At 41.8% G+C, this 27,632-nt stretch overlaps 1 protein-coding gene across 1 annotated transcript in view; it reads left to right on the top strand.

The window, feature by feature from the left end:
• Positions 1-27,289, top strand: part of PAIP2B (poly(A) binding protein interacting protein 2B) — a 235,651-nt gene extending 208,362 nt beyond the window's left edge. Inside the window, exon 3 of the mRNA XM_044081650.1 lies at positions 25,990-27,289. Coding sequence (XP_043937585.1) covers positions 25,990-26,046 — 57 coding nt within the window. The 3' untranslated portion in view covers positions 26,047-27,289. The remainder of the gene's footprint in view (positions 1-25,989) is intronic.
• The last annotated feature ends 343 nt before the right edge of the window (positions 27,290-27,632 follow it).

The following is a 27,632-nucleotide window of genomic DNA, read 5'->3' as shown; positions in this document are numbered from 1 at the left end:
CCCTCTAAGAATTGGTCCTTTCCAGCCTTTTCCAGGTCTTAAGTCAAACCCAGACACAGCAGAAACTCCAGATTTCAGTCCCAGGGGGCACACAAGACTAAGCAGTGGGGGATTTCCGCACCCAAATCTGGGAAAACTGTCTCAATGACTTGCTTTTAAAACTTCCAGCACTTCCCAACTGAATGCTCCTTTAGGGGGAAGGATTGGTCTGCAGGCCAAAAATTGGGAACTCATTACCCAGCACAAATAGGTTTTAAATATAGTGTCCCAAGGATACAGATTTCACTTCCAAACGTTACCAACACCAAGCGGGTGACCAGATCTACCCCCAAATCAGTGGGCAGAGGACAAAAATTAAGTTCTCTCTCAAGCATGGGGGTATTCAGTTGGTACCAGAATGGGAAAGGGACAAGATTTCTATTGGAGACTTTTCCTGGTACCCAGAAAAGGCAATACGTGGCATCCTATCCTGGACCTTTCTACTCTAAACACCTTTCTGGTGATTTCAAAATTTAAAATGCTGACTCTTCAGCTGCTTCTTGTGCTAGGCAAAGATGCATAGTTGGCAACACTAGACTTAAAAGAAGCATACCTGCACCTCCGTATTAGGTAGTCTTGTAGAAGATACCTACGCTTCAAAGCAGGCTACATGCACTATCAGTTCTCTGCAGTGCCCTTTGGCTTACCTACTGCACCCAGAGTATTCATAAAGTGCCTAGCTCCAGTCATTGCATTTTTCAGGCAAAGAAATATTCAAATATACCCATACCTGGGCGATTGTCTAATTCAGACAAAGCCAGGACTTATTGAATCATCTGGCCTTTGTTCAAAGGGTGCTGACTTGTCTGGGGTACACCATAAATGAAAATAAATCACACTTGGTACCCTGTCAACAAATTATATTCCTGGGAGCAAGCTTGAATACAACTTCCCAGATGGCTTTTCTCACGCCAGAGAAACTGATTCATTTGCCAACCTACTTCAAACATGTGGACACAAAAACCCAGCTATCTGCAAGGCAAATACTGCAAGCCTTGGTGTTCATGGCCTCCTGCATTTTTCTAATTCCATATGCAAGGCTGCTTATGAGGAAACTATAATGGCATCTCAGAAGCCTATGGTGTCAACATTCACAGGATCAAGAAGCAATGATTCCTATCATACCTTGCCTACGCCTAGAGTTCCTTTGGTGGGCAGAGGCCTTCCACCAAAACAGGAGACTACCATTCACACTACTCCTGCTGCCCAAACCTTAACAGACTCATCAGACTATGCATGAGGCCTCACCTGGCAGGGAAGTGCATTCAGAGCAAATGGAACCCAAGTCAAATGCACCTGCACATAAGTCAAAAGGAAATGTTAGCTGTACAGAATGCTCTGACAGCCTTCAAGGACCACATTCTTCCAGGACAACTAATGGTAAAGATGGACAAACACCACTGTCCTGTGGTACATAAGCAGGGGGGTACACATTCTTACCCCCTCTGCAGACTAGCCATGGCATTGTGGAACAGAGCCTTGAGCTACCAAGTGAATTTAGAAGCTCAAGTCCTGCCAGGAAAACTAAATACACTGGCAGATGGACTAAGAAGAAACCTCATGGACCCACACAATTGGAAACTGGAACCAAGGATTTTCAACACGTTGATAAGCAAGTGGGTGAGCCCAGATGTAGACCTGCCCCCCCCCCCCCCCCAGAACCATCAATTGGACAAATTTTGCGTAAGGATTCCCCACAAGCTAGCTTGGAAAGTGGATGCTCTATCGTTCAGCTGGACAAAAAAACTATCAGTTTATGCCTTTCCTCCTCTGCTCTCCAAGGTATTACTAAAGATCAAACATGACAAGCCAAGGATGATTTTAATTGCACCAGACTGGCCATGCCAACACTGGTACCCCCTCTTGCGCAGTGTCATGCTTGGCCCCATGGCACCTGCCTCAGACTGCTTCCCTGTTGTCTCAGCAGGAAAACCAGATTCTGCACCCTCAGCTGCAAGCTCTGAACCTAGCAGCTTGGCTAATTACCTAATCTCTCCTTTACCATCCCTCAATAAATCTGTGATGGATATTTTAAAGGCACAGAGGCCTAGTACTAGAAAATCTTATGCTGCAAAATGGAAAATATTTTGTGCCTGGAATCATTCTCAAGAGATGAGCGCAGCAGTGCCCTATTTACCTAGGATTCTACAATACTTGACTGAGATATTTCATAAGGGCTTGTCCTTTTCCTCCATCAAAATTCATGCCTCAGCCATTTCAGCTCATTACAGCACAGAGCCTCCCCTCTTCTCTCACCCAGTGCTCAAGCAGTTCCTCAGAGGGGCCAAAAATTTAAGGTCACCCAGGAGAGCTTCAACTCCAGCCTGGGACCTTAACTTTGTCTTGGAGAAACACTCTCTTCCTCCTTTCGAGCCAGCTGCTACTGCAGATTTAAAATTCCTTTCCTGGAAAATGGCTTTCCTTTTAGTAATCACTTCTTTAAGAAGGGTATCTGAATTACAGGCCCTTATGGCAGTGGAGCCTTTCATCATCTTTCATGCGGACAGGGTGTCCCTCAAAAAAAAAATCCCTCCTTCATGCCCACTGTGGTATCCAGTGTTGCTCTTAATCAGTCCATTCATTTGCCTATCTTCTTTCCTAACCCACAGAACAAAGGGGAACGGATACTGCACTCCTTAGATGAGCACAGACAACTTAGATTTTACTTGGGCAGGACTAAACCTCAAAGGAAATCTGAGTTGCTGGTGGCATTTGCTGCAGGGACAGAGGGGAAAGCTATTTCAAAGCAAACCATTTCAAAATGGATAGGCCGCTGCATTCATTTCTGCTACAAGTACCATGGAAAACCTATACCACAGGGCATCAGACCCCGTTCAACCAGGGCTGGATCTACCGCCACAGCCTTTCTCATGGGCGTTCCTACCAAGGACATCCTAGAAGCTGCTTCCTGGAGATGTTCATCGTGCATACAGCTGCAGTAATCACAGATGGGTTTTCTGCCGTCAGGCGGGTCCTCGGTCGGCCTAATTCCAAAGTCTAGGTCTGGCGTCGGTTGTTGTCGCTCTTTCCTGTTGTAAGTTCACCAAGGCAGATTCAGTAAATCCAGGTAGGCACCAAACGAATTCAAATAATTCCTTTATTCAGAACCACAGAATAATAATTCGTTTGGTGCCTACCTGGATTTACTGAATCTGCCTTGGTGAACTTACAACAAGCTGTTCCATTTCCTGGCTGTGTGTGCATTTACTTCCTGGTTTGGTTCTCTGCTGTTTGTTTGACTTCTTTGTCGCTCTTTCCTGACATCAGTGCGACAGGGGTATATAAGACACAGCCGAAGCCATTTTCTTCAGTCTCTTTTGCCGCGCGGTGCCCGAAGCAGAAGCAGTTCGCAAGTGCCGGTCGGCCAGCTCCTGAAATTACGAAAAATTGGAAAACAAAGTCTTCTTTAAAGCTAAGTACCCCGTTGGGGAAACTTTTCTTGCCTCAGACCGATGTCAGACAAAGTTAACAAATGTATTTCTTGTGGGAAGCAAATAGCGCATAAGGATTTCCATTCCCTCTGCATACCTTGTTTAGGCCCAGACCACGACGTCTCGGCCTGTCGCTTTTGCACTACTTTCAATAAACGCACTATTAAGCGTCGGGTGGAGTTCGCCCAGCACTTTTTTGGTAAAGCCTTTGATTATAAAATGTCGTTGGATACTCCGACTACCGTTTTGTCCAAAAAACGCAAGGACAAAGACTGACATGCGAGGTCCGCGGTCTCCACCGACACCACGCCAAAACTGGCTACACGTGGTCCGGTTCTCAGCGAGACTCCTACGCAGCCCCTGACTACCGACGACACTTCTTTGGCGGTGTTCTCTGTAACCGACACCGCAGGTACCTCTGCCCATACCCAGACTACAACCACCGAAGCCACTGGGAGTGTTGAGCCTCCTAATGTGGACAGGTCCACTTCCACCTATGGTGTCTTTAGGCCCTCATCTTCCTTCTCCATAAAGGCCTTTACTAAGTCCAAATCAGCCATGCATCCCAAGAGGCCTGTTGCACAGGGCCCATCTCCAGGCCCCATGCCTAAAAAGCAGATGCTCAAAATGGCTGAGGATTTCATTACTCTTATCAGGGGTTCCCAACCCCCTCCAGACAAGAGACCCAGAGTGGAGGAAGCTTCTCCCTCTTCTGACCAGGACTCCATTTTTTTCAGAACATTCTGATTAAGAGGAACACTCGTACTCCCCTTTTGAAGATTCGGATGCTGAGCAGTCCATTCCTTCTGCATCTCCCCCAGAGGATTTCTCTTTTGGGGAAACCTTGTACTCCTTGAGGGAACACTTCCATTGGGAAGGCCAAGACTTTTCTGATTCCAAGAAAAGACTTAGGGAATTTATTTTACCTCAGCACAGACCTCTGGCGATACCTCCTGTCTTGGACATACTTGATGATGATGTTTACTCGGAGGCTTGCCTAAATCCGGATTCCCTGCCTCCTGCCCCAGTCAAGCCTGATAGGTACTACAGCGTTCCTAACTCGCACCAGTTTCTTTACAAAAGCCATAATGCTGACCCTGAAACCATTTCTCAAGGCCCCAAGGGAATGAAGGCCTCTACTGCTAAGAATCCACTACCTTCCGAAAGAGTCTAGATCCTTAGAAAGGTGGGGGAAAAAGGTATATACCTCTGCCACCCTAGCCATGAGGGCCTTAAATTGTCAGTTCCATATGCTTAAATATCAGCAGTTTCTGTTATCACAATTAAGAAATAAAATGTCTCAACCTGAACAACCAGATTTGAAGGAGTTGCAGGATATGATGCATAGTGCAGAACAAGTGGGTAAACGCACCTTACAATGTGGCTATGATGCCCTAGAGGCCTCAAGTAGAGCTGCTGTGACAGGATCAGTCATTCGTAGACATGCCTGGCTTAGGGAACAAACCTTGCCTGACCATGTTAAAGCTAAACTACTAGATGCTCCTTTACAAAAGGATGTACTATTTGGTACTAATGCTGAGGAGATACTACGGAAAATGGAAGAAAAAGCTAAATCTATGCAAACTGTCAAAGCTTTTCTACAGGTTCAACCACCATGTTTTAGCAGAAATTGCCCTTCAAAAAACTGGTCCTTTCCAGCCACTGACAAGCCACAAAGAGGTAGTTGCAGGCGCACAAGGGGCCGAGGACAACCTCAAGGATCATATAGAGGCAGACAATGGCAAACTCCAGCACCAAGAGGTGGCGAAGACAGTGCACAACAATACAGGAAACAAACCCAATGACTTCCCCCTTTTCGTGCCAAGCAAGTCTCAGCTGACAGCACCCTTGGGAGGAAAGCTGGCATTATTTACAAGAAATTGGCATATTATCACAACAGACAAATGGATCCTGGACATTATAAACAGAGGCTACAGATTTCCTTTTCACACTCTTCCAAAAATGAGAGGCATGCCGAACCTGCCACACAATCGAAGGGCAGAGGCTCAAATACAAATTTCAAAGCTTATGGCCATGAAAGCTATTCAAGAGGTACCTACTCACGAACAAGGTCAAGGTTTTTATTCCAGACTTTTTCTGGTACCAAGGAAAGGAACAGACTGGAGACCCATTTTGGGCTTATCCATCCTAAACACATTTCTACTCGTACCAAAATTCAAGATGCTCACATTACAGCAGCTTCTTCCCATGCTGGGCAAGGAGTTTTGGCTGGTAACACTGGACCTCAAGGAGGCATACCTGCATGTCCCAGTCAGACAAAGCTGCAGAAGATACCTCAGATTTCTTGCAGGTTCAATCCACTATCAATTCTCTGCATTGCCCTTTGGCTTATCTACTGCGCCCAGAGTATTCACAAAATATCTGGCATCAGTAATTGCCTACTGCAGACTTCAAGGGATACAAATTTACCCTTATTTGGACGACTGCCTGATCCAAGCGGACAGCAAGCACATACTTCTGGAACATCTGGCTTATGTAAAACGGTTATTGAATTCTCTGGGATACACAGTCAACAAAGAGAAATCCAGGCTAACACCATTTCAGAAAATAACTTTCCTGGGTGCCAACTTGGACACAAACACCCAGATGGCCCATCTTACGCCAGAAAAACAGGGGCAACTAACTCAGTACTTCAAAATACTAGCAAATTGTACCAGGCTCACTGCAAGGAAAATCCTGCAGGCTCTGGGCTTCATGGCATCTTGCATTCTTTTAATCCCATGTGCAAAGTTGCATATGACGAAACTTCAATGGTACCTAAAAAAACCTATGGTCTCAACACAGCCACAGTTTTGAAACAATAATACCAATAATCCCATGTTTGCAAAAGGAATTTCTATGGTGGGCCCAAGCATGCCAAACAAACACAGGTCTTCCATTCTGCAAGCCTCAAGCAAATGAAGTCATCACAACAGACGCCTCAGACTACGCCTGGGGGGCGCACATGACAGACAGGTGCATTCAGGGCAAATGGTCCCAAAAGGAAAAGCACCTTCACATCAATCAAAAAAATGCTAGCAGTGATAAATGCAATTACAATTTTCAAGGACCTCCTGCATCCAGGGCAATTATTGATAAGAACAGACAACACCACAGTAATGTGGTACATAAACAAACCAGGTGGAACACATTCATACCCCCTGTGCAGGCTAGCCATGTCACTTTGGAACGTGGCTCTGGAATGGCAAATCGAACTTCAAGCACAGTACTTGCCAGGATTGGAAAACACGCTGGCAGACAATCTAAGCAGAAATATGACCGACCCACACGTATGGAAGTTGCATCCTCAAGTGTTTACAAAGATAATCCAAGCGTGGGGAAGGCCAGACCTAGATTTCTTCGCCTCCCACAGGAATCCCCAATTGAAAAAGTTCTGTTCAAGGACCTTTCATCCAAAGGCCTGGAGAGTGGACGCCCTTTCTTTCAGTTGGGCAGCATGGACAGTTTACACTTTCCCACCTTTGCCTCTTCTGCCCAAGGTGCTCTTGAAAGCAAGAGCAGACAGACCGAAGATGATACTGATTGCTCCAGACTGGCCAAGACAACACTGGTACCCACTCCTGAGGAGCCTAACACATACTCCTCCCTGGACCCTACCTCTAATGCCTCTTCTACTGACTCAGCACAGCTACAAAACTCTTCACAGTCAGTTGAAAACACTCAATCTGGCTGCATGGAAAATTCCTTAACACCACAACAGACCCTACTCTCCAAAGAGGTGCAGGATGTCATTTTGGAGGCCAGAAGGCCGTCTACTAGAAAGGCTTACTCCGCAAAATGGAAACGGTTTTCCGCTTGGAATGAGAAAAAAGGCCAGGATCCTAGAAAACTGAATTTGCCTCAGATATTACAGTATCTAGCTGAGCTGTTTAACAGTGGACTTTCATTTTCCTCCATCAAAATTCATGCCTCAGCCATTTCTGCAGAATACAACACTGATCCACCCTTTTAAGTCAGTTCCTCAGAGGAGCTAAAAATATAAGACCTCCAAGGAAACAACCAATACCAGCCTGGCATCTTAACTACATTCTAGAAAAATTAACATTACCTCCCTTTGAACCAGCTGCCTCAACAGATTTGCAATATTTGTCCTGGAAAACAGCTTTCCTTCTGGACATTACCTCAGCTCGTAGGGTTTCGTAACTACAAGCCCTCATGGCTGTGCAGCCCTTTCTCATCTTCCATCAGGACAGGGTTTCCCTACGAACCAACCTGTCATTTATGCCTAAGGTAGTATCCAGGGTAGCTTTAAATCAGGCCATACACTTACCTACCTTTTACCCCAATCCTCAAAACAAAGGGGAAAGGCTGCTACATTCCTTAGACATCCATAGACAGCTACGTTACTATTTGGACAGAACAAAGCCTTTCAGGAAATCAGTACAACTTTTTGTGCCCTATGCTGTAGGAGCTCAAGGGAAGCCAATTTCCAAACAATTTCAAAATGGATAGGCCACTGCATACGGTTTTGTTACTCCTTTCATGGCAAACCTGTTCCTACAGGCATCAGATCCCACTCCACAAGGGCCACAGCTACCTCTACAGCCTTCCTCAGAGGAGTCCCTACCAAAGATATTTTGGAGGCAGCCACTTCGAGTTCTGTGCATACCTTCACAAAACACTACCACCTGCTTTTATACTCCAAAACTAGAGCAGGCTTTGCCACTGCTGTGTTGCAGGGCATTCTGGCTGCTCCCAGTTCCACCTAGTGCCTACCACCCTGTGCGTAGCTTTGGGATTCTACCCATCTGTGATTACTGCAGCTGTATGCACTATGAACATAGTACAGTTTTGTACCTACCATAAATGTAGATGTTAGAGTGCTAATACAGCTGCAGTACAGGTTTCCCTCCCTCCTTCCCCTCTTGGTAAAGGCCTAGTGGCCAACACCTCCTCATACAACCTGATTGGGTTATCCTTCTATGGTGTATTTGATAGATATATATATATATATATATATATATATATATATACATATATATATATATATATATATATATATATATATATATATATATATATATATATATATATATATATATATATATATATATATATATATATATATATATATATATATATATATAATGTGTGTATGTATGTGTGTATATATATATATATATATATATATATGTGTGTGTGTATGTATATGTATATGTGTATATATATATATATATATGTATATGTATGTATGTATATATATATATATATATATATATATATATATATATATATATATATATATATATATATATATATATACATAATTTATGTATTGCCTTCCTTCTGGGGGCACCTGACATCTGGGGCAAGAAAGACTGAAGAAAATGGCGTCGGCTGTGTCTTGTATACCCCTGTCTCACTGACCTCAGGAAAGAGAGCGACAACAACCGACGCCGGACCTAGACTTTGGAATTCGGCTGACCGAGGACCTGCCTGATGGCAGAAAACCCATCTGTGATTACTGCAGCTGTATTAGCACTTGAACATCTACATTTATGGTAGGTACAAAACTGTACTTTCTGTACATAGTTTCATCAAGCGTTATTTGCCACTTTTCTCTAAATCCAGAGCTGGCTTTGCCACTGCAGTCTTGCAGGGTCTTATAGCTGGTCCTAATTCTATTTAAATTCCTCCTCCCAACCTTAGCTTTGGGAATCTACCCAAATGTAATGACTGCAACAGTGAAACATGAATAACCTAGTACAGTTGTGTACACTTACCATAAATGTAGATGTTTGAGTGTATTCACTGTTGCAGTCCCGGTTACCCTCCCTCCAGCCCTTTTTCTTTTGGCTATACCTCTACCCTCTCTTACTATGCTCAAAAAGCTTTTTGGTGAATTTGCATTTTTGTTGGAGGTATATCCTTGTAATTATAGATTTAATTGCTCCCCATTAGGGGGGGCACCTAACATTTGTGGCAAGAAAAACTGATGTAATGGTGTCTGCTGCATGTTTTATACACCTGACGACCTGATGTCATGGAAGGGACAGCATCCGACGCTGGACCCAAGACTTTATTAATCAGGCCTTCTGAAGGCTACTGCAAGCAGCTAACCCCAAATGTAATGACTGCAACAGTGAATACACTCTAACATCTGCATGTATGGTAAGTACACAACTGTACTATCTTTTCCAATATGCCATTACAAGATGTGCATACGAGTTAGCACACTGCATCCCCATTGCCACTCCTTTGGTTTGTAAATTGGAAAACCCATAGAAGAAAGCATTGTTTTCAAGGATCAACTCCATAAGTAGCATACATCTCATTACGTAGCCATTGCTCACCTCTGATTCAAAAACCTTCTAACATATTCCAAACCAATGTCTTTGGTTATTGTAAACAGGGAAACAACATCTAATGTTACAAAAAATGTTGCATAATTTACTGAAAATACATACTGTGAAAGACCTAAAAATGTTGAGTACATTTTATAATAGTTTATCTCATCCACTATCTCTCTTAAATGTTTTTCCACATGTATAGAAAGTGGTTCTGTCAGCCATCCTTGGCTGCAGACTATAGGTCTCATTGGGGGGGGGGGGGGTCCTGTAAATGTTTATGTACTTTAGGAAGACCTCTAAATGTTGGTACACATGGCATCTCAACCAAACAATATTTATATAAATCCCTTGATATCACATTGCACATTAATAGATCATATAAATCATTCTAAACTTTCCTAATAATTTTATTTAAACATTCATTAGTTAGCTACTTGTATGCATCAACATCTAGCATGTTCATCATTTTATGTTTATAAAACATGTCTAAAATAACTGTCACGCCATCTTTTGTCTGCCTGTCTAATGACTATATCAGCATTGTTGCAATTTAAAAAGTGCTTCATACTCCCTTGCTAAGATTATAAAAATGGTCTGTTTTTCTTGTCAGATTCAAACAGTTGGAGAAAATTCCTTTCACAGGCTTTCTCGAAAGCCTCAAGAAGTGGGTGTGATGGGGATATAAAAGACTTTTTTTTTTAAATCATTAATATTTACATAATTACCTTCAAACAATTTTAATGCCACATTTCTCGTAAACAGTTTAATATCTAAAATAAAATCAGTCACATCTGTCTCGTTTGACGGTATAAATGAAAGGCCTTTATTAAGGAGTGCCTTCTCTGCTGTTGTAAGTTCGTATCTAGAAATATTAATTGTAAAGTTTGACTTGCTTGTCTTTGAAACTTCTTCTGAATGGCTATCACATTCCCCGACTATTTCAGCTTCTTGTTGCCCCGATTGGGGGGTCCACTGCAACTTCTGCATCTCCCTTATTGGAAGTGGAAACACACAAAAAAAATGTATCTGTAGATTCAGGTGCTGAATTATTTTCTTTCCTTCATACATCCATTGAGAACGCTGATTTCTCTCTACGAACGTTTACTTCCTAACTGCTTGTCTCCTTCCGAACCTCAATTGCCATTGGTGTGACGGTGTTGCATCGAAGGGCTCCCGATTGGAGCAATGTAGTAGATGGAACATTTCTTCGTACATCATTGGATTCATTCATATCATTCACTGGGGTATCACATGATTCAACCCTATATGGCAGAAGGATTGGCCATGTTGGACGTGGTGACTGGCTGTAGAACTCCTGACTGGGCACTCTAAGCGGGTGAGACTTGATTCTGCATACGGGTTGGTTCCCTGACATTTCTCGGCCATGAAAAAAGTCCCTCTGTTAGTCTTGCCAGTCATGTTCCAATTTCTTTTTTATTTTGTAGCAACCTGCAATCAAGTACAGACCTATGTATGTTTATTTTTCTCGGGCAAACATATTCATCTTTCGAAAGCACTGAGCAACTGTTGTAGATCTGTGGCTTCAGTGGCTAAGGTATTTTCAATGAGCATATATTGCTGTAGAAGTAGCTGCACAACTTGCCTCTAAATTAAGCTTTTGCCACTTGGAAAGCAAGTCCGGATAAGTGATGCCGTTGGTAGATATTTTTAAAACCTGAAGTCCCCTTGGCACCACTTTAAAACATAGACAAGCCTCCATGTCTTTTTGCTGCCATTGTATATTTTTTAACTTGGTTAACTTGTTCTCCAATTGCTTGGTTAATTGGACAACATTAGTAAAGCGTTTATTTACTCCATTACTGTTTTCGTTATTCAGTTCATTCTTTTTAAGCTTCAACAGAGGATTACTGTCAGCTTGAGTTAAGCGTTTGAAAAGTTCATTACCATTCATGGTGCCATTGCCTTCTCCGGTCCGATTTGGGTTGTAGTCCAGCTCAATAGCTTGTCCTTTTGCCATGTTCCTGAGACTGTTCAACTGCAGTAAAGGTATATTATCTAAAAAAAAAAAAAAAAAAAAAAGTCGCAGAATAAAGTGCTCCAGTGCAAAAATAGAAGTCCACAGGAGAAATATATATTCAGGCAGGCAACATGGTTCAGAAAAAAATCACTTTAATTGCACAAAATATATAAAATCACTTTAATTGCACAAAAATAAAATGAGCAAGTGCTTTCGCGTTCACTTTGAACGCTTCTTCAGACACATTTAAAATCACTATACTCTCAAGTTTAAATATTTCATAACCATCAACAGCCAATCACCTAAAGCTATTAATCAATAAAATATCTTAAAAAAAAAAAATAAATAATAAAATAAAAAAAAAATTCACTGCATTACATTGTACCAAAACTAACCCTTGCTGTATTCAAGAAATTGCATAAATTCCGTTTACATAACGTGTGAACGCATCCATCTGTAGGTTCATTCACTCTCTCTCACACACACACACACACACACATATATATATATATATATATATATATATATATATATATATAGCCAGGTGTATGAAATGTATGGTATTTTTGGGATGACCAATAGAACGTTGAGAGAACGTGTTGGGGAATATGTTTATGCTATTATTCGTGAGGATAAAAATAATGCATTAGGTAAGAATGTCTTAAGTAATGATTTGTCGCACAGATTTAAATTCCTGGCCATAGAGTTGATAAAAGTATCAGCTTGGGGAATTTTAACAATTGCACTGAGAGAAATAAAATGGATCATTAAAATGCAAGTGAATAGGAACAGTGGTCTTAATGATGGAATATCTCTGAAACCATTCATAGGTTAGTACTAGGCTATCTGCCCTAGAGCCTATACAAGCCTAGCCATAACAATTCCCTTGATATTTATTCCCACAATATTTACTTCCCTGGACCCCTGTCTAGCAGGGTGACTGACGTGATCCCCATCCAGTCGTCAAGGTCCCTTTTGAAGAGGGCCAAGGTGGTGCTCTGCTTGACATGTATGGGCAGTCTATTCCAGAGTATGGGGAGTGTCTGTGTCAGGAACCTATCCCTCCAGCATGTTTTATTCAATGTGATGACTAGGTTTAGATCCCTGGAGCATGTGACTCTGAGGTATTGGGATTTCTAAGTGTAGCATGTCAAACAGCTCAAGGTTTGACATGGCCTTGTATGTTAAGTAGACCGCCTCCGAGTAGGCGATATGCCACGGAGTATAGCTGGAGTTTTTTTTAGACTAACAGCATAAGGCATCTGCTTTAGGCCTGTGATTCTTTTACTGAGGTATTTCTGCGGCCTTTCCAGCTGTTGCAGATGTCTTGTGAGGTACATACCAAATGGGGTGTTGTACTCTATAATGGGTCTAATGAGGGATGAGTACAGTGGGACAATGACCTCCTTTTTTTCTGGATGAAAAGCTTAGTGATGAGGTGTGCTATATAGAAGGATTTCCTGACTGTTGTGGCGATGTGGTTATTGAAGGTGACACCACTGTACACCTGTGTCCCTAAGTCTTTCATCACACTTCTGATGTTGTGTACTTCCACCTATGTGGTAATTCATAGGTACATGGTTTTTCCCAAAGGGGATAACTGTACATTTCTTGGCATTAAGCTTGAGCCCATGGCTCTGGCACCACACATCCATTTCCCAATTGATCGACCATTAAGGCACTAATAAAGCTTACTCTTTTTACATAGTTTTGTTAGCTCGTTCTGCTTATTTGTTCATATTTTTGTATACGATTTTAGATATTTGAATGACTTTTAGTATTATGATCACTAAATTTGATTGAGTGACTATTTGAATCCATATAACTTGATGGTTACCACCTAGTGTCTTTAATAGAAATGCCGGATTTAGTAAGTTTTAAGTGCATGTATATGCTACATGTTTTTTATATAAATAGGTTTATTGCACCTTATTTTTCATATATATGAATTTGTAGGATGACTTTCGGCTTTTCCTGATTAGGGGTCGCCACATTGAACTGCTCATGATTGGCAGTGGATTTTTATGGTGCCGAGTTGCCAGCCCTATGCCCAATACCCAACCTTCAACAAAGGCATGCCCATTCACGCTCGCACCTTACCTGTGTGTCTTTAGCGTCACTCAACTGCGGGGAGGACATGCAGACTCCACACAGAAGGTGCTCCAGTCCAGAATCTAACAGGAGAACCTCTTGCTGTGAGGCAACAATGCTGACCGCTGCACCACCGCGGCATTTGTAGAAGGATGAATATGTATAATCTAATAGTTGCTGCAACCTAGTATCTTTGTAATAACATCGGCTGTAGTGTTTTTAATATATGTATGTTGCATGTTTTATATTTTTATTGTAGTTTATTCTCTATATATGAATCTATAGATGGATGTGTTCATACGTTATATAAATGGAATTTATGCAGTTTATTTCTTGAATATAACAAGGGTTAGTTTTGGTACAATGCAATACAGCGAAGGGTTTTTAAGATTTTGATTGTCTTAGGTGATTGGTTGTCGTTTATGGTTATGAAATATTTAAACTTGAGAGTATAGTGGTTTTAAATATGTCAGAAGTGTTCAAAGTGAACACGAAAGCACTTACTCTTTATTTTTTGTACAGTTAAAGTGATTTTTGTTTTCTTCTGAACCGTGTTGCTGCCTGAGTGTATATATTTCTCCTGTGGATTTTTATTTTTGGGCTGGGTCACTTTCCTGTTTTTTAGATAATATATAATTTGAATATTGGCAGTATCTACGGTCATATCTAGGGTGCAGCTCAAACTTCTATCTTCATTTCTGCTGTAATCTCATCCCAAAGTTCTTTTTTTGTTACTAACAAAGGGACACTTCAAAATTGGCAGAAAAAACAAGGACTGCTTTTCAATTATTTCATTTTCTAACTGCTTCAAAAATTCTTCTTTGTCCCCTATTAAGTTTATAATAAAACAAAATTCTTTCAGAGTTGTCATCCATCTAGCCCTAATGTACTGTACCGTAGGCAAATTCTTTTCCATGAAACTTGGATGGTTACTCTTTTATGATGTAAAAAAACTATTAGTAAAAGTCACTTTTCTGTGCATTTTGCTGTTAAATTCCCTACTTGTCTCATTCCAAGACATAGTAACATCTAAAAAATTCACTGTGTGGCCAACATCCCTAATTGTGAATTTCAAAAAAGTGGACATATCATTAATTTCTTTCAATAAGTTCTGACAGTCCTACTGCCCTGTAGCACAAAGAACAAATCTTCTGCAAAGCGTTAGTAAAAACACACCTTAAAAATATTTTTAACGTTGCTTAATGTACTGTTTTCCCATCAACCTAATGATAGCAAAAGGTGGGGCGATCCCATAGCAACCCCTTTAATTTATAAAAATTGTTAAAAATAAAATTGCTGTCTAATAGAACTTCTATTAAACTATAATAAAAATTAACTTGCTGTTTCATGAAATTGACATAATTAACAAGAAACATTCTGACAAACTATTCCATCATCATGAGGATTAGCAGTAATTTTTTTTCTGTTGTATTGGTATAAATTACTGAACTTATGAAGTTGATTCAAAAAATCCCAAGAATCCAAAATGAAGGACTCCAACCTGCTAACTAAAGGATTTAGTACAGAATCGATTACCAGGAATATCACCTGTGATATAGTTGGGCGTAGAAACTATCGGCCAAAAGGCGGGGTTAATCACACTTTTGTGTACTTTCGGAATCCTGAACAATACACTTACTTTAGGATTTTCAATGTTAAAAACTTGAAAGTTTGTTCATCTAAACTTTTCTCTAATAAACTGTCATATAAAAAGGCACGTACATATCTATAACATTCATTTTCATTGTTCAACATGCTTTCAGTAATTGCAACCTATTTTGCTTGGTCCATCAGAACCAACCCACCCCCCTTTGTCAGCCTTCATAATTCTTAATTTTTTATTTTGTACAATTTCCTGTAAAGCTTGCTTTTCATCAGCTGCAAGATTAAAAAACTATTTTTCTTGTACAGTAATACCCTAATACCGTCTTCACATAATCTCTCAAAAACCTTTAAAATACAGTTCAAAGGCGGATTAAACGCTGACTGTTTTGCAAACTGTGATACATCCATTGCTTTTACTTCATTTAAAACATACTGAAGATTCAATTTTTGAACATTTTCTTTTAAAGAAATAATGTCTGCCCTTCGAGCAGGAACAAAAGATAAACCCATTTTTAGTACGTTTTCATTGTCTGTTAACCTCAGAAGTAGGTAGGTTGTAAATTAGTGTCATACCTATTTGTCTACAGTAAAGTCTGACTTCTCTTTCCCTCATGGTCTTGATGTCCTGGTACTTTGGGCTTCTTGACTTGGAAAAAGTCATTTTTGGATGCGCCCCTTTTGAAATAGTCCATACATGCTGTATTAGGTGACTGCAATGGTAGCGTGTCAAAATCCTGCCTGCATTCATCTTGGCGTTCAGTAGCTCTGAGGTTGTTTCAGTTTCTTTTCAAAATTCAGATATGAAGTCACCATCTTCCTGCACAAGGGGATGTCTGTTAAAAAAAAAAAAAAAAAAAAAAAAAAAAGTTCCTCTGACTGTATTTGTTCCAGTTCTACAGGACAAACCAAAAATCTTGACTCCCTTTTAGCCCAGACAGCAGTGGTTCCCTCTTCTGCAGTTAGCCAAGGGTCATCACTACACGTTACGTCACCTGCTGGACCTGCTTACTCAGGACAAGGGATTATTTATTCACCTACATTTTCTAACTCTACAGCTCATCCTGCGGGTGATCAACTTTTGATCTCTTTCAGGCACATGTTCTCAAAGGACATGCTAAGGTTTTTTGAGGAGGCCAGGAAACACTACTATAAATCTTCAAAAGTAGATACTACATGGGGATCCTAGACAAGCACCCAGTGGATACAGGGTAGATGGCAGTCAATACTACTAAAACCACAGCAGTATAAAGGAAGTGAAGGCCCTCATCCAAGCTCTTTACGTCTTTTCACATTTCTGGAAACCAGTTAACCCACAAGTGTTCACAGACAATGCAACAGTAATGTGGTACACTAGTAAGGAGGGGCTATATCTTGCCAGTTGTGCAGATAGGCACAGAAAGCCTGGGACCTTGCCTGTTAAAAACATGTTGCTCACAGCCGCATACATCCAATCACACAATAGTCTGTTGGCAGGCTCTATAAACAGGTTCATGGAGGACCCTCATGAATGGACCCTGAACAGGTTTTCCAGGGCATCTTTCATAATTGTGGGACCCCTCAAAACAGAACCAGCAGAACCAAAACTCATGTCTGTGACTCCCTTTTGGTCAAGACAGCATTGTTTGAGCCTTCTAGCTAGGGGCAAGTACTGCAAGCTAGCACACCAAGTGGATCCTGTTAGGGGTTACCACTGCTTCACCCAAACAGATCATCCCTAAATCTAACTCTGTGGTTATTATAGGCACTATTTTTTTCTGAAGATATTAAGGTTCAATAAGCCAGGAGACCCACCACTTGAAAATTTTACATAGGCAAATCAGAGATTCTAAAAAGTAAAGGACCCCAGCCAGTCAGGTGTACCATCATTTTGAAATATGATGGAACTCTTGCATTCAGGTCTGGCCTACTCTGCCATCAAAGCCGACCTGTCGGCCGTCTCCACTTTCTTGCCTCATACTCCACTTGTGTCCAGATCTGAGGCCAAGTTATTCCTTAAAGGGGTTCTGCATCTTAGACCACATAAGCCTGTTATGCCTACCTGGGACTTCAGCTTTGTGCTGGAGAAGCCTACCTTGCATCCTTTAGATCTAGCAATGTGAGTAAACTTCATCAAATTTTGTACTTGGAAAATTATCCTACTGAGCTTCAAGCACTCATGACCATTCTTCCTTCTATTTTTCACAGGCAGGATGACCCTTGGTACTACTCTAAATATTCCTTACCACCCTCCTTCCCTTCTGTACTTTTTATGATGTTCTTCGTCTTCCATTGCTGCAGTCCTGACTATTGGGTATAGTCCGCGTCCCAGTCGGCCCGAATACCAGAGTATAAGGCTGACGTCGGTCATGGCGCCTTAGACTGACGTCAGTACGTCAGGGTACTAATGCGCATGACCGACGCCATTTCCTCAGTCTTTTTTGCCGCATGGTCCGATGCAGAAGCAATTTTGCGAGTGCAGGTTGGCGTTCTGAGATTTTCCGAAACCGGAGTTTCAGACCGAAACAGAGTTGGCTAAGTAACCGCGTTGGGGAACATTTTGGTTTTTTCTTGCCTCAGTATTTAACCGGATGTCAGAAAAGTGAATAACTGTATTTCTTGTGGGAAGCAGATACCGCATAGGGATTATCATACATTGTGTATACCTTGTTTAGGGCCTGAGCACGACGTTGTTGGTTGCCGCTCTTGTGCTAGATTTAACAAGCGCACTATTAAGAGGAGGCTAGATTGTGCTAGGTTAGTGTTTGGGAAGCGTTGCAATTATAATATGCCGCCGGATGCTCCGGCCCGCTTCATCCAAGAAGCGCAAGGACAAAACAGTGAAGCCTAGGGGTGAGGAACCGCAGTCCCGGACGTCGGTTCTTTAGAAGGCTCAGGGGAGCCTGAGGTTTTGCCAGGAGTCTCTATGGAGTCTCAGGCAGATACTTTACTGTTACAGGATGTGCCCTCTCAGGAGGTAGGCCAGGCTGAGGGGGCTTCTCAGGTAACTGTTCTTCCCTCTCTTCCCAAGGTAGTTAGGGACTCTCCTTCTGTTGCCAAAGCTTCTTTTAGAGGTAGGCCAGGTTCAGCTTCTGTGGGGGCTTCTCCTAGCATTTCGGGCTCTGTGCCTAAGAAACATATGCTTAAAATGGCAGAAGATTTGATTACTCTGATTAGAGGTTCTATGCCCCCGCCTGATAAGAGGCCTAGGGTGGAACAGGAGTTTGATAGTTTTGAACAGTGTTCACAGGCTTCAGAGTCTTCTGTGGAAGACTTACAAGAGTTTCCTACTTATTCTGATGTGGATGATTCCACTCCTACAGCTTCTCCTCCTGAGGATTTTTCATTTTCAGAGACTCTTCACTCCATGAGGGAGCACTTTAAATGGGAAGGCCAGGATTACTCTGATTCCAGGAAAAGGCTTCGGGAATTCTTGTTTTTACCCCAGCATAGGCCCTTAGCTATTCCTCCTGTGTTGAATGTGGTGGAGGATGTTTTTGCAGAGGCTTCCCTGAACCCTGACTCCTTGCCTCCTGCTCCTGTTAAGCCTGATAGGTATTACAGGGTGCCCGAAGCTCATAAGTATTTGTTTAAGAGTCCTAGGGCGGACCCAGAAACTGTTTCTCAGGGGCCTAAAGGTGTTAAAGCTTCTGTGGTTAAAAATCCTGTACCCTCTGATAAAGAGGCAAGGGCTTTGGATAGGTGGGGTAAGAAAGTATATACTTCTTCCACTCTAGCCATGAGGGCGTTGAATTGTCAGTTTCATATGCTAAAATATCAGAATTATCTCCTTTCACAATTGAAATCTAAGGTGGATGCTTTGGCGGAAGGTATTGAGTGTAAAGAATTGCTGGATTTGGTTCATGTGTCTGAACAAGTGGGTAAGCATTCTTTGCAGTGTGGTTTTGATGCTGTTCAGGCCTCCTCGAGGGTGGCTGCTACTAGTTCTGTTCTTCGCAGACATGCCTGGTTGAAGGATCAGAATTTAGCTGAGCATGTTAAGACCAGGATTTTGGATGCTCCTTTACAGTCTGATGTGTTGTTGGGACCGCCTGTGGAAGCAGTTTTAAAGAAAATGGAGGATAAAGCTAAGTCTATGCAGACTGTTAAAGATTTTTTGCAGGTGCAGCCTCCGAAGTTTAGTAGAAATTGGCCTGCTAAGGGGTGGACATATCCTGCTTATGGTTCCCAGTCTAGGGGTAGGTCTAGACGTGGTAGGGGCAGGGCTCAAGGTTCGTTTAGGCCTAGATCAGAGAGTTCACCTGCTCAGACTTCTGGTGAGGGCAGGGGTCAGTCCTTTCGTAAGCAGACCCAATGACCTGCCTTTTCAGCTGCCAGTGGATTCTCGCCTGGCAGCTCCTTTGGGAGGAAGACTGTCTCTTTTCAAAGAAAATTGGGATTTAATCACTCAAGACAGATGGGTGCTGGATATCATTCATCACGGTTACAGATTTTATTTCCACACAATGCCCCTTTCAAAGGCATGCCAGATGTTCCTCCTCCACAAAGAAAAGAGGCTCACAAGCAAGTTTCTCAGTTACTCCAGATAGGGGCCATTCAGCCAGTCCCTGTATCAGAAAGGGGCTTCGATTTTATTCTCGCCTGTTCCTAGTACCAAAGAAGGGGAACACGTGGAGACCAATTTTGGATTTATCTATCCTCAACACTTATCTGGACATTCCCAAGTTCAAGATGTTGACGTTACAACAACTGTTACCTCTGCTGGGCAAAGATCACTGGATGGTAACTTTAGATCTCAAGGAAGCTTACCTTCATGTGCCTATAAGGCTAGGTTGCAGAAAGTATCTGCGGTTTCAACTGGAGATTTTCATTATCAGTTCTCTGCATTGCCCTTTGGCTTATCTACTGCGCCCAGAGTATTCACAAAGGTTCTGGCTCCAGTGATAGCTTACTTCAGGCTTCAAGGCATTCAAATCTATCCTTACTTGGACGACTGCCTGATTCTGGCTCAAGAAAAGGAAGACCTTCTACAGCATCTGGAATATGTCATAGCAGTGCTAAGATGCCTGGGGTATTCTGTGAACGAAATAAAGTCCAGTCTAGTACCCTCTCAAGACATGTGCTTTCTGGGTGTGAGACTGAATACAGCAGTCCAGATGGCCTTTTAACCCCGGACAAACAAAAGAGTCTGTCACTTTACTTCCATCAACTATCTCATCAGTCCGTGCTGACTGCAAGGACAGTCCTTCAAGCATTAGGGTTCATGGCATCTTGTATTCTGGTGCTTCCCAATGCCAAACTGCATATGAGGAAGCTGCAATGGTATCTCAAAAATGTATGGACACAGCACTGCCAGGATTTGGACACTGTCATTCAACTAATACCTTGCCTTCAAAAGGAATTCTTGTGGTGGGCTCAGGAATGTCACCTAAACAAGGGACTCTCTGTGACCCGCCAGAGGCGAGTCAGATTTTAACGACAGATGCCTCGGACACTGCTTGGGGAGCTCATCTAAATGGAAAGTGGATACAAGACAAGTGGCCTGCCAGACTACAGCATCTACATATCAACATGAAGGAGATGTTAGCAGTCCAGTTTGCATTGATGGCGTTCAAGGAGTTACTTCTTCCAGGGCAGGTGTTGATTCTAACAGACAACACAACTGTCATGTGGTACATCAACAAGCAAGGGGAACACATTCTTATCCTCTATGCAGGCAAGCAATGATTTTATGGGAGACTGCGTTAAGCCTGCAACTAACTCTTCAGGCAAGGTTTCTGCCAGGAGCACAGAACTCCCTAGCAGATGTGTTAAGCAGACAAATCATGGATCCCCACGAGTGGAAACTGGATCTTCATGTATTTCAGAAATTGACAGTGTCATGGGGAACTCCAGACATAGATCTGTTCGCTTCTCCACTAAACCACCAGCTGCCAAAGTATTGCACAAAGGGGTTTCATCACACAGCTTGGAAAGTGGATGCTCTGTCTTTCAGTTGGAAAACCTTCATGTCTATGCCTTTCCACCTCTGCCTCTTCTTCCAAAGGTATTATTAAAGGTCAGACAAGACAGGCCAAGGATGATTTTGATAGCTCCAGATTGGCCTCGGCAACACTGGTATCCATTACTACGGAGTCTGGTAAGGAAGCCTCCATGGCCTTTACCTCTGATTCCTCATCTGTTATCTCAGAAGGATGGTCATCTGCTCAATGTCAAGCTTCACTCTCTTCATCTAACAGCCTGGCATATTCTCTCTTGAAGCACAGCAGGTCTCAACTTCCTCAGCAAGTTTTAAATGTGATTATGGAAGCTAGAAGACCTAGTACAAGGAAGGTGTACGCAGACAAATGGAAGAGATTTTTATTTTGGAGTACAGCAAAGAATTTGGAGATTTCTGAGCCAAATTTGAGTGTGGCTCTTCAATATCTTACTGAGTTATTGGACAAAGGTTTGTCCTTCTCTTCCATTAAGATTCATGCTGCAGCAATTTCAGCTCATTATGATTGTGACCCACCTTTGTTTTCAATCCTTTGTTCAAGCAGTTTCTTAGAGGGGCAAAGAATATAAGACCCCACGTAGAGCTCCTACTCCTGCTTGGGATCTCAATTTTGTGTTGGAAAAACTTACTCTACAACCTTTTGAGCCTGCGGCTACTGCTGAGTTGAAATACTTGTCATGGAAGACTGCTTTTCTGTTGGCCATTACTTCTGCAAGAAGGGTGTCTGAGTTGCAGGCCCTTATGGCAGTAGAGCCCTTTTGATTTTCCATAAGGATAGGGTATCATTACGTACTAATCCTTCCTTTATGCCTAAGGTGGTTTCTAGTGTGGCTTTAAACCAAACTATTCATTTGCCTACTTTTTATGCAGATCCCCAAAATAAAGGGGAAAAGATTTTGCACACTTTAGATGTACACAGGCAATTGAGATATTATTTAAGCAGGACTAAGGATTTTAGGCAGTCTCAGCAGTTGTTTGTTTCTTTTGCCTTGAGTTCACAGGGCAAGCCTGTGTCAAAACAAACTATTTCCGTGGATTGGCTTTTGCATTGCATTTTGTTATTCCCATCATGGCAAGGAGATTCCAGCTGGGATTAGGCCTCATTCCACTAGGGCTACTGCCACTTCAACAGCATTTCTAAGGGGTGGCAACTAAGGATATTTTGGAAGCAGCTACTTGGAGTTCAGTGCATACTTTCTCTAAGCATTATCATCTTCCTATCTACTCTAAGTCTAGGGCTGGTTTTGCCACTGCTGTTTTGCAAGGCATGTTATCAGCTCCTACTTCCTTATAATTTGCCAGCCTCCCTTTCCTCTGCTTTGGGATTCTACCCAATAGTCAGGACTGCAGCAATGGAAGACGAAGAACATAGTACAGTTTTGTACCTACCATAAATGTAGATGTTCGAGGATTCCATTGCTGCAGTCCAATTTACCCTCCCTCCTTCCCCTCTGTGTTTAGGGGTGGTTGTGTAGGTGAGTTTACATGCTTATATTTTTGTATATATTGTTGTATATATTGTACATGTTTTTTGGTGCAGGTTTTTTGGGACTTGTCTTTTTGGGTCTTCTGACATCTGGGGCAAGAAAAGACTGAGGAAATGGCGTCTGTCATGCGCATTAGTACCCTGACGTACTGACGTCAGTCTAAGGCGCCATGACCGACGTCAGCCTTATACTCTGGTATTCGGGCCGACTGGGACGCGGACTATACCCAATAGTCAGGACTGCAGCAATGGAATCCTCGAACATCTACATTTATGGTAGGTACAAAACTGTACTTTATCCTTACTCAGTCTTTCCTATGGGATAGGAACTGAGGGAGAAACTGCCTGGAATTGAATGTGCTTCCTTACTCCATACCATGTCCCTACTAGTTGACCAGTTTTCTGTCTCTGGGTGTGTGGGGGGTTCATACAGCTGGCTTGGAGATGGTCTGAAAATTCTGCTCATACATCCACCTGTATATCCCTACACTTGTGAGCTGAGGGAGCATGTCAGATGTATGGTACTGGGAAGGTTGAGCTCTGGTACCCAGGCAAAATGACAGTGATGATATTCCATCTTGGCAATACTGCAACAGCCATCAGTAGGACATCTTGTGTTATGGCAGAGTTCTTACCCAACTGTACTATCATACAACTATTTTACGTTATTCATGTTGCTGCTTTGTGGCATTTAATTTGAATGCAGATGTTCAGTTCATGCTGCTTAACTGGGAAGATGGGTGTGTAATGACTTAAATAAGAGAACATTCTGATGACATTAGAAAAGGCACTAGTATCAATTTAAGTGGATACATAAATGAATGAAAATGGAGGCTTATAAAAGGAAATTTCTAAAAGATGCTGAACAGCTTTTGAGAGCTTGGACACTTTGCAGTAAATCTGGTTAATTGCATTGCCTTGCGGCACCAGTGAATGTTTACCTCTGCTTAATAGATGTTAAAGGCTGGTGGTGAGAGAAACTGTGTATAGCTAAATGTATGGATACAATATGTATAGATCTGTGTGTGTTCACTGGATATAAAGTGTCCACACCCCTGTTAAAATGCCGGGTTTTTGTGATATAAAAAATGAGACCACAATAATTTCAAAACTTTTCCCACCTTTAATGTGACCTATGACTTGTACAATTCAACTGAAAAACAAAATTTGGTGGGGGAAAAATATACAATAAGCTGGTTGCATAAGTGTGCATACCCTTTAATTTGTTGAAGCACCTTTTGCTTTAATTGCAGCATTCAGTCGTCTTGGGTAAAACACCTGCCATCAATTAGACTGATTAACCCCAAATAAAGTTCAGCTGTTCAAGTAGGATTTTCCTGACATTTACTCACTTGCCTGCTACTGCAAATGTCATGGTTCACAGAGAGCTTACAAAGCATCAAGGGGATCTCATTGTTGAAAGGCATCAGTCGAAGGGTACAAAACAATTTCCACAGCACTGGATATACCATGGAACACGGTGAAGACAGTTTTCAAAAAAGTGAGGAAAATATGGGACAACAGTGATGTTGCAAAGAACTGGACGTCCCCCAAAATTGACAAGACAAAAACTGGTTCGTGAGGCTGCCAAGAGATCTACAGCAACACTGAAGGAGCTGCAGGAATTTCTAGCAAGTACTGGTTGTGTACTACATGTGACAATCTCCTGTATTCATATGTCTGGCCTATGGGGTAGGGTTGCAAGTCCAAAGCCTTTTCTTACATAGAAAAACATCCAGGCCCAGCTAAAATTTACAAAATACATAGTCTCCCAAAAGCCTGTGGGGAAAATGTTATGATCTGATGAGACCAAGGTTGAACCTTTTGGTCACAATTTCCAAAAGGTACGTTTTGGTGCAAAACCAACACTTTGTATCACATAAAGAACGCCATCCCCACGGTGAAGCATGGTGGTGGCAGTATAATGCTTTGGGGTTGCTTTTCTTCAGCTGGAACTGGTCCTTTAGTCAAGGTGGAGGGAATTGTGAATAGTTCCAAATACCAGTCACTTTTCATAGGTAGGTACTAGGCTATTGGCTCTAGGGATTATATAAGCCTAGCCAAAAAGGTACCCTGGCTTTCGCCACCGAAGAAAATTATTTTCCTGTGCCCCTGTCGAGCAGAGCCACAGCGGTGATCCCTGGGATGAATTTCTGATTTCCCATCCAATCATCATTTGGCCCAAAACCTACAGGCGTCTACTAGAAAGCTGAAGATTGAGGAATTTCACCTTTCAACACAATGACCCCAAGCATACATCCAAATCAACAAAAGAATTGCTTCACCAGAAGAAAATTTAAGTATTGGAATGGCCCAGCCAGATCCCAGACCTAAATCCAATAGAAAATCTGCGGGGTAACCTGAAGAGGGCTGTACACAAGAGATGCCCTTGCAATCTTGACAGATTTGGAGCACTTTTGCAAAGAAGAGTGGGGAAATATTGCCAAGTCAAGGTGCGCTATGTTGATAAGACTCCTACCAAAGAAGGCTGAAGTTTGTAATTTAAATCAAAAGGTGCTTCAACAAAGTATTAGTTTAATGGTGTGCACACTTATGCAACCAGCTTATTGTATGTCTTGTTTTTTATATTTTTCCCCTAACAGATTTGTTCTTTTTTTTCAATTGAATTGTACAGGTTATAGATCACATTAAAAGTGGGTAAAGTTTTTTGAAATTATTTATTATGGTTTCATTTTTTATTATGGTTTCATTTTTTATATCACAAAAACCTGGCATTTTAACAGGAGTGTGTACACTTTTTTTTATATCCAGTTTGTGTGTGTGTGTGTGTGTGTGTGTGTGTGTGTGTGTGTTTTACTTTTTCAGTGTATATTGTGGTATGTAACATGTATTTTTGTGGTAGCCCCTTTCTCTGCTGACATTTCTAGTTTTTTATTTATTGTATATTACATTTGTACATCTTGGAGGTAAGGATCTGTAATCGTTTAGGAATTAATTTGGAGTTGGTCTGTTTTGCTGATTTCCTTCTGTTGCTGGCAATGAAACCAGAAGGGTGGCATGTTGGCTGTTTTGCACATTCAGTCTTTTATGGTAGCAATGTTTTTTGCAGTGTTAAGGTAATAGATCTTTCACTTTTTTTCTTCCTGATCTAGAGCAAAAGCAAGTTGAATCCAGATGCAAAGGAGTTTGTTCCAGGAGTGAAGTACTAACTTCAGGAATACATTCAGATGGTCTCCCTCCTGTTTGGAGAAAGGTGCACAAAACTGGGAAAGGAAGTAGATATGGCTGACACTGTGGCTCGAATGACTTTATTTTAACAAGATTGAGCGTTTGAATATTTTTTCAGTGTACTGTCTGGATGGACTGCTTGTTGAGTTGTGCGGCATTTTAGGAAAGGGTTGTATATTTGGGAAAATATGCCAGCGGTGGTGTGCCTTGACTGAAAAATTAAGAATCGATTTGAAGGTTACACATCACAGTTACAGCTCCACCGTCCTTTTCCAACTCTGCAGCTCCAGGAAAGAGTGAGCAAGTTGCTTTCTGAAAAATAGAACTGAGTAGATGGGTACTTCCCAAACTGTTTAAGACTGAGAATCGGAATGGATGTGTTCTCAAGGAATTCATGTAAGACCGAGGTGAACAGTTCATTCATTGGAAACATTGATTTGCACCTTTTGGGAGCTGTCCCTTTGTGTCAGCCAGTGAGGACATGCTAAGCACTGTACATTTTGATGTTTACTGAGCACTGGTGAAACTGCAGAATACCAGACTGACCCATTTGCTGGTCTGTACAGCCTGCAACACAGTGGATTTCAGATGGAAATCTTGTTTCATTTCACAGCTTGACTTTCTGCCTTTAGAGAGGTGTTCTTTTGTTTAACGTTGATTACTTTGCAGATGGTGCTTGTTAATTTTGCCCAACATCATTCCTTCTTTGTATTGGTATTTCTATGCTTTTCTCTGGTGTCAGACGGATTTAATTTCACACTGTCCGTTTTGCTACTGCTTGGGCTCGTCTGTTCCTTGTTTTGCACCCCCTTGATTTGTGTGGTAGTTTTTCTCAGCTGCGGACATGAGCTGCCTGTTTCCTAATCCATCTACTGGCCATTTACTCTGTGAAAGTGGTGAACTTTGCCCCCACCCCCCAAGACTGTAGGGAAGGTTTCTTTTAAGATTTCTAGTCTTGTGTTTTCAGAATCCCTGTAAGCAATGTGTCTATTCATTTGAGGTTCTATCCATTACAGTTCAGTTGTGATCCTTTTGAGAGAGATTTGAGAAGTAACTTGGGTAATTCATGGGCTGAGCTGATGGCTTACCCTTTGATAATCTTGCATTGTTTTTCAGTTTGTTACATCACCAGTCTCTAGCTTCATTGTGTGCTGGTGGAGGGGGAAGTGAGCACCCTGTATTTGATGTGGTGTCTCTATGCAATTAAAGGAACTCTGAACATAGAATATCTGCACTGGTGTTACAGCATCATGCTCAAGAAATTGATGGGTAGGGGATGTAGCACAAATGTCAATGGTTGGAGGATGATTTCTGTGTGAGTGCATTACAGTTGATGGCTTTGACTAATGGAGGTTCTTGTTTTATACCTTTTATGAAGGAGTAAAAATTTGCATTTATGGAAGAGGTTATGCAATATTACATAACTAAACTCTGTCAGTTTTATGGTAACTATTTTTTGCCTTGTTTCTTTGGTACTAATAGGTGAGAATGCTAGGTATGTCCACTTTTAGGTGATTGATTTGCCTGTGGAGTATGTTGCTTATTCCGTGTACTTTTTTGCTATGTT

The sequence above is a fragment of the Protopterus annectens genome, chromosome 8.part1, assembly GCF_019279795.1.
Source record: "Protopterus annectens isolate FY-2018-M chromosome 8.part1, PAN1.0, whole genome shotgun sequence".
In the NCBI taxonomy this organism is placed as follows: domain Eukaryota; kingdom Metazoa; phylum Chordata; order Ceratodontiformes; family Protopteridae; genus Protopterus; species Protopterus annectens.
This window is presented reverse-complemented; position numbering and strand designations above follow the sequence as displayed.